The sequence below is a fragment of the Carassius auratus genome, unplaced genomic scaffold (assembly GCF_003368295.1).
Source record: "Carassius auratus strain Wakin unplaced genomic scaffold, ASM336829v1 scaf_tig00216878, whole genome shotgun sequence".
Classification (NCBI taxonomy): domain Eukaryota; kingdom Metazoa; phylum Chordata; class Actinopteri; order Cypriniformes; family Cyprinidae; genus Carassius; species Carassius auratus.
The window spans coordinates 317,294-333,410 of NW_020528782.1; the positions used below are offsets into that span (position 1 = coordinate 317,294).

A 16,117-nucleotide genomic window follows, 5' to 3' on the forward strand; every position below is an offset into this window, starting at 1 on the left:
AAAAAGACAACATAAAGTGGAACTTAGTCATTTTCCAAAACCACTAAGCAAATATATACAGTTTCAGTACATACCACAAAGAGACGTCGTTGCTGATGCTGCTCTTGTTAAATTTCAGCCTCTGGATTATAAATATACGCTGAATCTGACTGTTAGCCATGGTTTGTTTTGGATGTTTTTTTCCTCACGGTAATGTCACAGCTTCCAAATGCTCTCAACGCAAAAGCCTACTCGCGCTCGTGATTCTTTAGCTCTGCCCACACATCACGCCTCCAGCCGGTCGTGTTTTTCCGGGAAAGATCGGTACAGACTATCTTTCTCTTATGAATACAATAAAACTAAAGACTTTTTGGAGTTATGAAGGATGCAGTACTAATCTATAGGTACTCAAGATTAACAGGATATTGAGTGAAAACGAGCATTTCACCAACCCCCCCCCCCCTTTAAAGTATTAAAATGATAGGAAATAAGACTTGTACTGCTAAACTGCTGAATGACCTATACCAAGAAGGTAGCTGAACAAACTCAGGGTTACAGGAGTAGTTTTAATTTGACAAAACCAAACCAATGCAATCAGGCAGCTCATGAACTTTCTCTGTCAACTTTGACCTTTGAAAGCTATTAACCAAACCCCTGAAGCAACTTGGTGTTATTGGCAGCAGATCAAAAGAAAATATAATTCAAACCCCTGCAACAGCTCAGTGTTGGCTTTGTTTCAAACTTAACCAGAAGTTTACTCAAATGAGAGTGCTATTTATGCTCACTCATTTTTTTTTTTCAGTTCCCCACTTACTTTTCCTTCCTCAAGCACTGACAGATCAAAGACAAAGTTGAGATCCAAGCTTGTGATCATACATTCATATAAATCATTTGCATGCTGAACTGTACATTAGGTCAGTTTGTTAACATAGTAATTACTAATTTAAATCAGAATGCATGTCACTGAAAGCTCACATGTACAACAGACCTACAGTACAACAGACCTTCTACACACAAAACCAGGCTCATGTTGTTTTAGAGCTGTGAATGATTAAAGTAAAGTACAGTATGTGCAATATTGTTCTTATGACTTTATAGGGCAGGGGTGTCAAACTCAGTTCCTGGAGGGCCACTGTCCCGAAGAGCTTGATAAGCTGGATCAGGTGTGTTGGAGCTGGTCCAAAATTGTATTTTAAAAAGGGATCATATGATATGATTAAAAAAATATATATATCTCTTTGGAGTGTTACAAGCTCTTGGTGCATAAAGAAGATATGTAAAGCTGCAAAGACTAAAGTCTCAAATGCAAAGAGATATTCTTTATAAAAGTTAAGACATCCACACCCTCCTAAAATGCTTGTTTAATCACACCCCCACATGTCTATGTCACTGTGTGGGAAGATTTGCATAACACCACACACATTTTCTCACAAAGAAGGCATAACTTTTATTCTTGCTGTAGTATTGTTGTTGCGGCTGCCACCATGTTGCGGAGATGCTGCGTGTTTCATTGTGAAAGCGAAACTGCTTTTTTTGGCCTTCCAAAAGAGGTAGATATCCGATTTGTCATGCCTAGAGCTGATCTGTGCTAGCTGCTGAGGAAATACATCAACTTTGCACTGTGGATCGCCGAATCGGCTTTCACCATGGACGAAGCAGAGTCCAGTCTGGGATGGTCACATGTAGTTGCCGCAAGCCTGCCGGCCATGCCTTTCTATAGCCCACCGGCCATTCCTCACTCAAGCCTGCAGTGTGTGATGCTGTGTGACACATTCTATGGAGGACTGTTTCCTGACCCTGCAGAATAGCCTACAATGGGTCTGTGCTTGAAGGCTGTTTTATAAAGTGGGGCAGTTCCAACTTTGCAAGGACAGTCTGGCACTTCTGACTCACAGACTGTAAGTAAATTTATATTTTTAAATAATTTGCCACTGATGATTCAAACATGAATTTTTAGCAATGTGCAGAAGTCAGTATAGTCATATATATATATATATATATATTTACTTGATACCCATATCTGGTATTATTATTTTGCATAGTTAATAGATTTCACTAACATTTGACTACTTAATATCCTGGGTATATTTGCAAAATACTTTGGGGGGGGGGGGGTGAAATGCTCGTTTTCACTCAATATCCTGTCAATCTTGAGTACCTATAGAGTAGTACTGCATCCTTCATAACTCTTAAGAAAGTCTCTACTCTAAAAAGTCAGAACTCTAAAAAGTCTTTGGTTTTATTATACAGTATTCATAAGAGAAAGATAGTCTGTACCGATTTTTCCCGGAAAAACACGACCGGCTGAAGGTGTGACGTGCGGGCGGAGCTAAAGAATCACGAGCGCCAGTAGGCTTTTGCATTGAAAGCGTTTGGAAGCTGTGACATTACCGTGAGGAAAAAAACATCATCCAAAACAAACCATGGCTTACAGTCAGATTCAGCTGTTTATTTATGATCCAGAATCAGATCCAGAGGCTGAAACTGAACGAGAGCAGCAGCAGCAACGACTCGCTCCGGGCGGGGCTCGAACCCAGGTCTCGGTATGGGAGGCAGACGCACTAACAAAGAGGCAGAGATATTTGAAGCAGTTTTACTCACCGCCTGCGGTTCCAACATACGCTCGTGATCCTTTTTTGTTGGGATTGCATCATCCTTAAGAAATAAACGATACGCAAATCCATCGTCAAACTGGACCTTGTTTGTAAAACAAGCATCGTCGAAATGCAGGGAACAAACAAAAACACTTGCACAACTCCGTTGATGCTCTGTAAAAATAAACTCCATCCACTGGTCCCTTAATGCTGTTTTTTTTTTTTTTTTTTTGGTAATCTGTGCAGGGTTGTCTTGCCCTGGCAACCAAAAATACACTTCTTTTGTGACATTTCGCGACGCTCTCGCTCTGATCAGTGAAGTCTGTTGTGTTCTCAGTGCTCTGCTATACGGGAGCGCGCGCTCTTCCGGCAGACGTGCCTTCAGGACCCATATAAGGAAATTCCGCTCCATCTAACGTCACACAGAGCCATACTCGAAAAAAACTTTCCGAAACTTGTGACAAACCGGAAACGTACAACGTACAACTTAATTTTTGAAACTTTGTCCATGTTTAGCATGGGAATCCAACTCTTTAACAGTGTAAAAAACTCAGTATGCATGAAATAGCATTTCACCCCCCTTTAAGGAAATAAAGTCAGCTCTTTTTCCTTTACTGTGGAAAGAAATCACATTTAGCCTAGTGTTAACCATCACTATTTCCAAATACATCAAAAGCAGAAGATACTTACAAGAGAACATTCTCATATAACACCCTGCAGTAGCAAAATCTCCCTAAACTAACCTTTTGTCACATTTCATACTAGTATGAAAATAAATGGGAGCCATCTAGTGACCGATTGTAAAAAAAAAAATTCAAATCCATTTAAAAAAGGCCTATTCATTATTTGAATCATTTTTCAATCAATAAAAAACAGTAAAGGGGAAAGCACAACAAAAATATAAACATATATATTTTTGTAATCAAATTATAATGAAGGTAATATTTTTGTATAAAGATTTTAATAATAATGAAAGCATTACTTTTATTAAAAATAACCTCAACCTCTTCATGTAACCTAATGAGACATGAGACTAATTCAATTCTCAAATTAAACTTAAAAAAAAAAAATTCCAATGGTTGTTAACATAATTTTTGGTAGTTCTTATCATGTTTGTACTGTATGTTCAAGGGTGCTTTTATCTAATATGTTTTCTTTTAATCAGTTATTTGATGCTATAAAAACGGGGGAGTGATGTCATGATTGTGATCTTGCAATTGGGTCTGCAGAAGTTTGACACTGCGGCTCCACCTCACAATCACTACTGTGCGGACAAATGTGATTAGTCATATTGAGACCCTGTCCCAAATTGCACACTTCATGTGTAATTGCGGTCTTGAGGACATAATGGTCGCTGTTTGTGTGTATCTGTAAAGTCTATGAGACCGTAGGGTGTCCCCTTCCTCATTTAAGCTTTTCGCATTCATTTAATTAATTTTCGCAGCCAACTTCTACCTTCTAGTCAAAGTAGCAATATGTCACGAAAGTGTGGACTCAGAGGAAGACTGCAAAGGATTAGGGTGCAATTTGGGACAGGGCCTGAGAATGTTTTGGCTTCACTTTTATAGTGGAAGAAATATATTGCACTTGCGCCCATCTGTTCTGAATATGAGGTGCATTCAGGTGCATTGTTGGCACGCTGCTAGGCAACTGAAAATTATTGTGCCACTAACCAACTAAAGCCTGGCTTAAGTCAATTGTGCAGTGTTATTATTATTATTTTTTTATTTTTACTTAGGCGCATTAGTAATATGGCCTATAGGCGGGTGCACAACATTCCTACACTCTGCTTAATACACACACAGGGACGTGCAGCATCACACAAACGTTCAAAATATTAAACATTAAAGGATTACAATGTAAGAGGTTATTATTGAGCCCTGTAGATGGTCTGCTCGTGCACTTTCTCCTTTGCTCTTGCAAATTTCACCATGTAAATAGCGAATCCGCCATAGTGCAAGGGCAAAAGGCTTTTAAAGGGAGATGAGACTCTTATTGGATTATTGCACATTATGCTCATCCAATTAGCAGCTACACTCAGGAAATTAAGAAAAAAGAAAAAGCGAGAGAGCAGGTGCTGGTAACACAGGAATGGTGCTCTGGCTGTTGTTAAAGAACTGACTTAAAGAAGGAAATGCAAAAAAAAAAAAAAAAAAAAAAAAAAAAAATATATATATATATATATATATATATATATATATATATATATATATATATATATATATATTTATTATATATATAATAATAATAATAATAATAATAATAATAATAATAATAATAATAATAACATCATAAACAACATCTCACGAATATGACCGCATTTAGAATAGCTTTACTGTTTCATGTAACACAGGCATATCATCACATCATAGATCTGCCCTTTTTTAAGCATTAACCTTGGCCAACACACACAATTTGCATAGAAAATAATAAATAATAAACTGATTAGACAAGTCTTGCAGGTGAGATTTTCATCGTTTCTAAATATGTACGGCACAGGAAGTGAGACGGAAACAGATGTGAGAAAGTCTGTTTCTGACACGTGAACAGATTCATGTTCTAATATTAACAACAAAACTGTAGGAAGCCCCTGATTAGTAGCTCCGAGGTAGGTCACACGAGACCAAGCAAAATGATTTAGCATTTATTTCAAACGTTTTCAGTGATCATACCCACCCAAAATGGCAAAACTGGACTGACAATATTTTATACGTATATCAATTTTGCAAAATATCATGTTTTCATGTGTCATTAGCTTATCTGGGGAAACATTCTTCACATTAAATTATCTGTTTTGTTGCTTGCATCGAATGTAACTTGTAAAATGTCATGAATAAGGACAGACAAGTTAGTATTAATCTTAATCTTAACTTCAGATAAGTGTGTATTAAGTGACATTGTATCTAATAAGGCATTTGATTCTCATTTGATTCGTTGCTCATGTAAAAGATCATTGTTTTTAAAATTTCAATTTCATATTTGCTGCTGTCTTTGCTATTTACTCAGGTAACACGTTTACTCTTATTTTCAGCCTTGTGTTTCTATTTTTTATTATTTTTGATAATTACATTATTTTAAATTTATTAATTTAATTATTAATTATTTTCTTATTCAGCTAAAAACCACTAGTTAAAAATGTATACATGAGGCTAAAATCCATACATTTTCCCCTGTATTTCTCAAAATATTCTCTGCAATATTTTATGATGTTTTAGTGATGTTTTAGCTATTTTTGAAATAAAAATACTATTCTGATGGGTATAATTTTGTAGGTTTAATACATTTTATTTATTTATTTATTTTTATCTGTTATATGTTAAGCATCATGATATTGTTTGAATTTACAAAAATAATTTCACTGAAACTATTATGCTGAAAATTTACTTTCTAATAAAAAAAATCCAGTATTTTCAGTAGTGGTTTCACATCTTTGGAGGCCAGTAATTGCCAAGCAGTCTCAATTATTTTTAAAGACAAAACAAATCAAATTCTAAACAATTTTCATTTGTTTCCATAAGTGCATTCAAAGTGAAAATGTGTCATGTGTCAGCATTCATGCATTGAACAATGTTGTGTGCCAGTTGTGACTAAATGTGCAGTTTCATTATCATTATTAATATGAGCTTGCATGATTGCTGAAACTTGGCTCGAGAAGATTAAATAACTTAAAATATATTTTGGATGTTTCCTCATCAGTAGAATACATTTGTGTTCTTTGTCACAGGAAAGGCTCACACTCAAAACTGGGTAAAGCAGGGGCCAGGTGAAGTGTACAGCACACCCGGTGAAAACATCACCAAACACTGCCAGACTCATGGAGACTTTCAGCAGGCCAAATGTTTAGTACACTGGTACATCAAGAACAGATGTGGGACATACACAGACACAGCATTGGTGATCAGTTGTGAGATGTTAATATGTACTATTATATTATAAACATTATGATTATCATTATAATAAAAATGATAAAAGCCACTCACCACATGGGGGAGCTGCTGACCTTTGGCCACAGCTGTTGCATCTCCAGGGCCTTGAGAGATAAGCCTTGAGAGAGAGAGAGAGAGAGAGAGAGAGAGAGAGAGAGGTTTAAGTCATATGACAAGGGAGGAGGGGTGTGCTAACTATCAAAACATTTTCTCATTCGACTAAAATGAGCTTTCGAAAACATTGCCGAGAACTTTTTACCTGACGCTTTTATCGCCTCACGACACCTTCAATGCTTGAGAGAAAGAGTCTTTAAAGTACTTGACAAAATGATTGAATCTTGTGATGAATCACATGTAGAAAGTAAAGGTCAAAACCATCTGGACAGTAATGGACCCTCTGGGAAGTTGAAGGGAGTACAGTGCAGCGTCTGTCGGTCCGTCGCACCTGTGATCTCACCTGAGTCCGCCTGCGCGAGCATGTCGCTTCCAGGCGTGATGGACGCAGAGGGGCGAGTGGACGAATCCAGGCTCAGGATGCATATTTTTAAAAACGGTAATACTCACAGAGCCGGTATCATGGCATAATCTGGCCATTGGAAATGAATGACTATTAAACATGACCACCAGCCTCATGATTTGATAGTACTATTTCATCTAATCTAACATGTACGTTTGAATCACAATGTATAAATTCTGAAAAAAAAAAAAAATATATATATATATATATATATATATATATATATATATATATAATTATTATTATTATTGATAAACGTATAAATTCTAAAAAATATATATATATATGCAAATTTTGTTAAATGGCTTAAATCTACAAATTAAATATGTCTTAATGAAAATGTAAAAATGCAGAAGGGCTTGTGTGAGTGTTATGTTTAGAGGTAGAAAAAAAATAAAAATATGATACAATACAATAACTAGGTCAAAATAAAAACAACAGATTTCCATGAAAGTCTTTACTATTGTAAACAAACAAATGTGTGCATTTTCTGATACTGTTATCTCTAGCAATCAAGTTCAATTGCATATTATTGTATTCAAAAGGAAGTAATTAACATATATAACAGCTGGATGACTGGCTTGCTCTTGTCAAGTGACAGTCAAGTGATTTGCTTTCCTACACACAGATGAAGAATGGCTTTTTAGTGGGGATCTCGCGAGACCAGTCGGAACGTGACGATATCCTCGCAAAACAATTTGCAGTTTACATTAGAGCTGCACAATTAATCGTGCAAAGATTGCAATCTCAATTCAAACACACACAATCTTATTCCTGAAAGACAAAGATTCAACTGTCTATTACAACTATTTCAGATCGTGAGTGTCAGTGGAGCGTGAGAAGCAAGTTTTGTCGCCAGCCTTGAACTGAATTGAGACACTTACTCCCTCATTTATTTATTTTATTTTTTTTTTTTACATTTTGTTCCGTGATCTCCACTTATATAGATATATAGCTTAATAGAAGTTTAATTTCATAAAGCACAAGTTGATTTTAAAATGCTCCTACATTTTTGCATTTTGTTTATCATTTGAATAAAATAATTCAACTAATAATCAAATAATTCATCATTGAGGATTTCTTAAAAAAAAAAAAAAAAAAAAAAAAATCTTGTCTTGTCTTGTTCTCATGAATCCAGTCTCGTGTCTCGTCTCGTGGGATAAGTGTCTCTCGTCATACCCCTACTTTTTAGTAATCATGAGAGCTATAGAATCTGCTGTGTAGAATGATATGGTCCCTGCTAACAGGATTAGTCATACTTTAGATGTGACAACAGACAGTAGGGTTGCTAGCTGAATTCAGTGCTCTTATAGAGTTAAACAAGTCTACTGTACAGTAGGCCTAAAATGTACGATAAAGAAACAAACTCATGTATAGGTGGCCTCAGGATGTACAGTAGGTTAGTTTGTTTCTTTATCGGTACAGAGAAATTTAGCATTACATCAGTTGCTCACTAATGGATCCTCTAATGGGTGCCGTCAGAATGAGAGGCCAAACAGCAGTGCTTGATCTTTGTATGTTTCTCTCCTGATTCAGACAAGATGACGTTTTTACTAGAGATTTCAGAAAGAGGGCTTGTATTTTGGCTGGAAGCAATGATTTGAAGATAAAAACATCTTAATGATGGATTTGTTTCTTAAAAACATGAAGATTTTCACTTCATGTTATGTTAATTGATGGACAGGAGTCGTGTGGGTTACTTGTGATGATCCTGACGGCACCCATTCACTGCTTTCACTGTATTCATTTATGAGCAAGTGATGGAATGCTAAATTTCTCCAAGTCTGTTCTGATAAAGAAACAAACTTTTCTACATCTTGGATGGGTTGGGCTTGAGTCATTTAAAATTTTCGTGTTTTTTTTTTGTTTTTTTATGAATATAATTTCAATGGTAAAATATTTGGCTATTTCAATTAATCAGCTTATTTCATTTTGAGTAAGTGATGTGATTTGTCTTGATGGCCTTGTAGTAATCTATTCAGTAAAGTAACTCAGATCTGCACCTATTAACATTCATGAGATCTAGTCACATTTAAAACTTAATATTCACACTCTAATCTTACAACAAAAGCAAGTGGCACAAGAGTGTGATGCAAATGTGACCACATCACCAATTTTTTTTAATGCATACAACATGATTAAAAAAGTCGGACCAGCTTTCCAACAGGCAGGCCTTCAGCAAACGTGCTTCAGTATATCTTCTGCTGTGTGTGTGAAGGCCTCTCATTTACAAAACACATTCCTCTTATTCGATGACATCAGAATTTCCTGAACATATTACATAAACAGCTCTGTAAGAAGGATAAAGCTGATCTAGAAGGGGATTAGAAGTTATTTTGCTCTGTGTGTGGACCCTCAAACTCTCTCTTGGCCGACTGTGCCAGCTCATTGTGTAATGCTGAATTGCTAATGCGATGCGGATGCTGAAGTTAACCGTGTAACCCATATCTTTAAAGTGATGCAATTAAAAGTTGGTATCTTAAAAGTGATGATGCACTGTTTGTTTAGTCAGTACTTTTGTTTGAACTGTGTATTCGTTTAATACTAATCTATTGGCTTTCCAATCAGTTGCATTTATGAACATTGACAATATCAGCTGACAATTATTTTTAAGCAAGTTATCCGTTTGCAACTTTAAATGGATATGCGATTGAGGGAGTAAAAAAAAAAAATATATATATATATATATATATATATAGACTTCATTTTAAATGGATATGCAATTGAGGGAGTTAAATATATATATATATATATATATATATATATATATATATATATATATATATATATATATATATATATATATATATATATATATATATATATATATATGTATAATAAAATAATATATATAGTATAATTTATTTTAATTTCTGTAAAATTAAGTCTGTAAAAAAATCTGCTCTCAAAAATAGTCTGTATACTCGCCAATTCAAAGGAACTGTAATCAATAATTTTCACATGTCCGAGGTTCTCAGGAGAAGTTGTCAGAATTAGGTAAACTTCTATAGTAGTTAGTGAAAACTACATCAAATATAATTGCGTTTGCATTTGTTCCAATAGCAAAAGGAAGAAAAAATCCACAAAACTGTGTCTCTGTCTTATGTTGGTCAGAAATGAGAACGATGTCAAACTTACAGTCACTCCCTCAGCCAATGTGCAGCAGTGTTAACCAGTTTTCTGTAAGCTATAAAGTTTAGTTATAAAATAAAAAACTAGGTTTATGATGTTTATTATAACTGTAACGTGTCATCACAGTCTGTGAAAAGGGTCCATGGTGAAACAGCGCATTTCCCAAGACATAGTTCACAGTATATCATCTTCAGCTGAAGTTGATTTGTGTCCTGTTTGTGTGATTCAGGTGGCGTGGCGCCCGATGAACGTGGTCTGGTTTGGCGTTTTCTGTTTGGCATGTACCCCTGCAGCTCTACGGCTCTGGAGCGCCCCCTGCTGCTGGAGCAGATGGCGGTGCGCTATCAGGTCATGAAGAGGAAGTGGCAACAGCTGCTTCCTGGAGCCGTTCATCTGCGTCTTAATGGCACTGATGGTAAATTATATTTTCGAGCAGAACAAACACTTTTAATATGATATAGTTTGCCCTTATCAACTCGATATAATTCGATGTTGATAGTGAAAACCTCTGGTATATACATAACTGACATAACTGATGATGAACTAATAATACATCAAATCCTTTGTTCTCTCTGTTTCTTCCTGTTTTTCCTTTTTTTTCAGCTGAACTGCTGACAGCAGTGAAGTATTTTGAGCAGAGGCAGGACAGAGAGCAGAATAACCAGCAGTTTGAGTCTGAAGAGGCTGGAGAGAAGATGTCCTTCTTGCAACTGCAGGCTCAGGTAAAAGTCCCTGCTTAAAATGATAGTTCAGCCAAAAATGCAAATTCTGTCATCATTTACTCCCCCTCGTGTTGTTCCAAACCAAATCTGTCTTCTGTGCAACACCAAAGAAGATATTGAAGAATGTTGGTAACCAAACAGTTTTGTTTTCCATTGACTTCCATAGTATGAACCAAAAAAAAAAAATACTATAAAAGTCAATGAGGACCAAAAATGTTTGGCAGAATATCTTGTTATGTGTTCCACTGAAGAAAGAAACACATACAGTTATGAAATTACATGACGTTGGTTAGAGGAACTAAAAAATAAAAGGACTTTTGATTACTTTGGATTTTTTTTACAAAGAGTTATTACAAAGAGAAAAATTCACAATAAGACCAAGAAAGCATAATAAGAAGTTGGATCCATGTTGATTTCATGCTGACTTTAATTTGCAGGTGTTATTTAAACGGGTAACCTTTGACCTGGAAGAGCTTCAGGAGGCCGTACGCATCATTGACAAAGATGTTCCCCGAACAGACCGAGATCTTCCATACTTCCGGTGAGAACTTGTTTCATTTGTGCAGTTTAATAAAGAAAATCCTAGTCATGGAAATAGTGGAAAAGCACTTATGATCACAATCCTTTTAGAACTTCAAAAAAAAAAATCTATTTTTTAAAGTTGTATATTGACAAATGGTAAAAGGCAAGATGGTGACAAAAATATATTTTGTTGGTTCTTTTTGTTAACATATTGTTATGACTTTTTATCAGGCTCATTATCCACCCTGCAGTCCTCATTCATGACTGTTTGATTTATTTCCTTTCAGGAAAGATTTCCTTGTTCCTTGTTCAGATTTCCGTGTTTAATTATTAATCTCTATGGCTACATAAATCATTTCTATAGTTATCTACAACCCATTTTGTTTTCTTTCAAATTTTATTTTGTCAAAAAGCAGAGATCCTCAGTATTCTTCATTTCTGCTGAAGAAAGTAGACAGTCAATTGGTTCTCATGTTTGTTTAAACAAACCACAGTTGCCTCATTTTTTGCATCAGTAATGTGAGTTGCCAGCTCAAAGTAAACATGTCATTGCCACACCAATTTATCAGTCAACCTTGGAGCTCGACGTAAATAACACGCAGGAGTCTGTCTCATCATTTTACTGTGGTTAAACAGTAACTCGATTTGAGTACGGTCAGCTCGGCTCGCTTTGAAAGTATACTTCAGTGTCCAAGTACATAGAGAATCCACAGAAAGAGCAGAAAAGTATAATTATATAAACTGCAATTATAGGCATGCAGAATACAGAATACATATGCATAAAACAGAAAGACGTTTAAAAGTGTAAATGATGTTGTAGAAGGAATATGGTATAAAAAAAACTTAAAAAAAACTAATGATAATCATATAAACTAATATAACATTAGCCTGTTTTGCTGCAGCAACATCAAACACAAACTTTCTACATACCAGTCATATTTTTCCTGATAACAATAGACTCAATTTTAAAATACCAGCAGACATAAAATGATAAAGATTAATTTAATTTAGTTGTAGTGTTTTAACAGAGTAAAAGCAGATTTGATTCAGAAATCAGTCCTTTGAAGAATACAGTATTGCCTGGAGAAAGACTTTGTAATCATTGTGTTTCCTCACAGGAATGAAGGTTTGGGTAACCTGCTTGTCTTGAGAGATATCCTAATCACATATGCTGCTTTTCACCCAGGTATGTGGTTGTAAATACACTTTTTGGTCTATATATATACACACACACACACATATATATATATTCATATTTTAATTGAGCAAAGAGACATTTTACAATTAACAATAAAGATAAATGCTGTTATTGATTATTATGATATTGTTATTGTAAACATTATTGATGATAATAATAAGAAATGTTTCTTGAGCAGCATATTAGAATGATTTCTGAAGGATCAAATGACGCTGAAGACTAAAGTAATGGCTGCTGAAAATTATGCTTTACCATCCCAAGAATAAATTAAAATGTACAATATAGAATTTTTTTTTTTTTAATTATAATATTTTTTTACTAATATTGATGTTTAATGTATTTTTTGTTTAACAAATAAAGGCAGACATATTATAAAATCTTGCTGACCCCTAACTTTTTAACTGTATTGTTTATTTGAACTCTTTTATTTTAAAGTTTATGATCTGATTTTTGGGCGACATCTAGTGGTTAAACTCTGTGTTTGCAAATACTCAGGCCTAAAATGAAAGTTACCCCAATGTCAAAACCCATAAAAGCTTTGTTCGCTTTCAGAACACAATTTAATATATTTTGGATGAAAACCAGGAAGATTGTGACATCTCATAGACTCATAGACTGCCAAATAAAATACACTGTCAAAATTTCATTTTGGTGTGGAGTAACCTTTTAATCATCAGATTGTTTCTCTGGTCTCTGCAGAAGTAAGTTACGCCCAGGGTATGAATGATCTGTGCAGTCGCTTTCTGGAGGTGCTGCACTCAGAAGTGGACACTTACTGGAGCTTCTCCTGCTACATGGAGAAGTTTTCTAAAGACTTCTGTGCTGATGGACTGTATCGCAAAATGGGTGAGTTTCCTTTGCGTTTCCAAACCATTTAGATCTGTTATTAGCAGTAATAATTGTACAATTTCTAACTGGATCTATTAGTAACGATGGCCAAATGCTGTGTCTGTTGTGGTGTTTATCAGAGTTGGAAGCTGCTTTACTAAAAGAGCTTGATCCTCAACTATACTCCCATCTGGTCACAGACAACATGGAAAAAATCACTTTTTGTCACAGGTGGGTTTCATTTTTCTTTTTCTTTTCTCTTCTCTTCTCTTTCTGTCACTTGATAAGTCTTTCTCTTGTCTTCCATTCAGGTGGCTTCTGTTGGGTTTCCAGCGGGAGTTTGAGCACAGCGATGCTCTGCGTCTGTTCGAGATTTTCAGCTGTGATCATCTGGAGCTCATCTCGCAGCAGGTGGATCGGGCTCGATATCAGGAGAGACTGGCACGCAAATACAGCCTGGGTAAAAGTTCTTTCATATAGCTTTTTAAGAAACCTGAAGGTTTAATGCCTTTCAAACGCTGTTTATCAAGCCCAAATGGTGAAACATAAAGACTAATATATTTGAAATGATTTTGATTTATGACTGTGATCTCCAGAGGATGAACCTGTGAAGGAGCTCCAAGCCGTAAACAGAGACTTCACCTTTGAACTCTTCATGTGTGCCACCATCTTACTGGAGAACCGAGAAGCTTTACTCAGCTGCAGGAACGATGCTCAGCTCATACAGTTTACCAGCAGGTGTGTGTGTGTTTGTGTGTGTGTGTTTGTGTGTGTGTGTGTGTGTGTGTGTGTGTGTTTGTGTGTGTGGTGGAGAATAGTTAGTAGATTGGGATGGTTCATTGTAATGTAAAAACTTGAGCCATAATAATTTCAGTACTTGAAATAAACATGGACTGAAATAAAATATTGAAAATTATTGCTGGTTGCTAAGGCAATATTTCTTATTTTGTTACATGCAAAAACTTAAAAACTTTAAGTTTTTCTAAATAATAAAAAATAAAATAAATAAAAATGACAAATGCAACAAAATTACTAAAACATCAAGAATTAAAATGAAAACAGAAAATATACAAATGAATTCTAAAGTCTCATGGTTGTGGTTTAGAATTTATTCCCAGACCTTATATTTGTTGTTGTCTTGATATTTTATACCGTTTGTAGTAGTATGGACAAAGCATTATTTTTTTTTATTTTTTTGTGAAACTGCACTTAACAGTCTTAATTGCAGACAAAATATCCAACCAAGTGTTAAAATGTTAAAATACAATTTTTTTATATATATATATATTTTTATATATATATATATATATATATATATATAATGCAATGCCTTAAATGTCTAAATAATGCAAATTGGTTTGGGGCTACTATATAATACACTGTTTTCATTCATGGAGTACAATCATCTAATCATGCTGTCCATGGTCAGTCTGCAGGGCAAGATGGACCTGAACAGCACCCTGAAAAAAACTGAGGAACATTTTTACAACTACTGCAAACGCTCAGCCTGGGACTATCTGAGAGGCCGCTGTCGCATGCGCAAGAGCAAAGAGGACCACTTTTTATATCAACTACGTAACCTTTTCTCCTGAGACCAAAAGGCCTTAAGTGGAATTTTCAAGAAAAGAGTTTTGTTGACAGAAACTCCTGGAAAAAAATGTGATTTTATGTCCCAGTGGGACTTTCATTTTATTCTAAAGAATGATGCTGTTTTTAACCAGGGTTTTGTGGGAACCAGATGGACTTCTTCCATACAGTTCCTACAGTATTTGATCTTAATTTCCCAGGCTTTTATTATGGTGCCAGAATTTATGTGAGAACAGCTCAAAATACTAATTTATTCACTCTAAGATCATCACATAAGTATTGTATATCACTTTTACCCTGATCATGCTTGAACAGATATTTAATAGTACTGAAGACTTGATTAAAGCAATATTTCACCCAAAATGGAAACTTGCTGAAAATGTACTCACCCTCAGGCCATCTGAGTTTTAGATGAGTTTGTTTCTTCATCAGAACAGATGTGGAGGAATTTAGCATCACATCACTTGTTCAGCAATGGATGCTCTGGAGTGAATGGGTGCCGTGAGAATGAGAGTCCAAACAGCTGATAAATACATCACAATAATCCACAAGTAATCCACACTACATGTAAAGTGAAAAAAATACCTGTTTATAAGAAACAAAGCCTTCTTTGATGCATTTTAACTTTAAATCATTAGAAAGTGATACTAAATTTCTTAAAATCTGTTCCCACAAAGAAACTAACATTTTGGATGGTCTGAGGATGGGTACATTTTCAGCAAATATTCATCATTAGGTGAACTATTCCTTTAAGCCTACTGACTGCGGAGATGCATTGCATGTTAAGGTGCAGCGTGTAATGTCAAAATTCACTTTGTTTAAACAGGATTTTTACAGCTGTATGAAACAGAAAGAAGAAATCCCTATTGGTGATCTAAGCAAGATCTGACTTGAGTATAATCCAGTCTCAGAAACATCCTGTGTCTGCATAGTAATCACATTAGAGCACAATATAATTGAAACATAGTCTCAGTTCTGAGAAGCTCTGGAAGACCCTCAGTGGTGTTGTCTTACTAATTGAACCGTGCTTAAGTATGTACTGATCACTAATAGTACTCCGAGACCACACTGCATTATTTATTATGAAAGAGGCATATGAGTAGGGAATATTG

The 16,117-nt window shown here is 35.3% G+C and overlaps 1 protein-coding gene across 1 annotated transcript; it reads left to right on the top strand.

Annotated features, from left to right (window-relative positions):
• Positions 1–6,673: 6,673 nt before the first annotated feature.
• LOC113099181 (TBC1 domain family member 15-like) lies at positions 6,674–15,476 on the top strand. Its single transcript, XM_026264281.1, has 10 exons — positions 6,674–7,052; positions 10,378–10,563; positions 10,752–10,870; positions 11,308–11,411; positions 12,511–12,578; positions 13,290–13,436; positions 13,559–13,649; positions 13,730–13,878; positions 14,015–14,156; positions 14,848–15,476. Exons 1-10 carry the CDS (start codon positions 6,827–6,829, stop codon positions 15,008–15,010), a joined length of 1,395 nt encoding a protein of 464 aa, XP_026120066.1. The 5' UTR covers positions 6,674–6,826; the 3' UTR covers positions 15,011–15,476.
• The last annotated feature ends 641 nt before the right edge of the window (positions 15,477–16,117 follow it).

Bases quoted from the DNA above. Each gene is read 5' to 3' on its own strand.
- LOC113099181 (XM_026264281.1), top strand. From the start codon at position 6,827: ATGATTGAATCTTGTGATGAATCACATGTAGAAAGTAAAGGTCAAAAC. The intron at 7,053-10,377 runs GTAATACTCACA...TGTGTGATTCAG, and splicing joins GATGCATATTTTTAAAAACG to GTGGCGTGGCGCCCGATGAA. The intron at 10,564-10,751 runs GTAAATTATATT...CTTTTTTTTCAG, and splicing joins GCGTCTTAATGGCACTGATG to CTGAACTGCTGACAGCAGTG.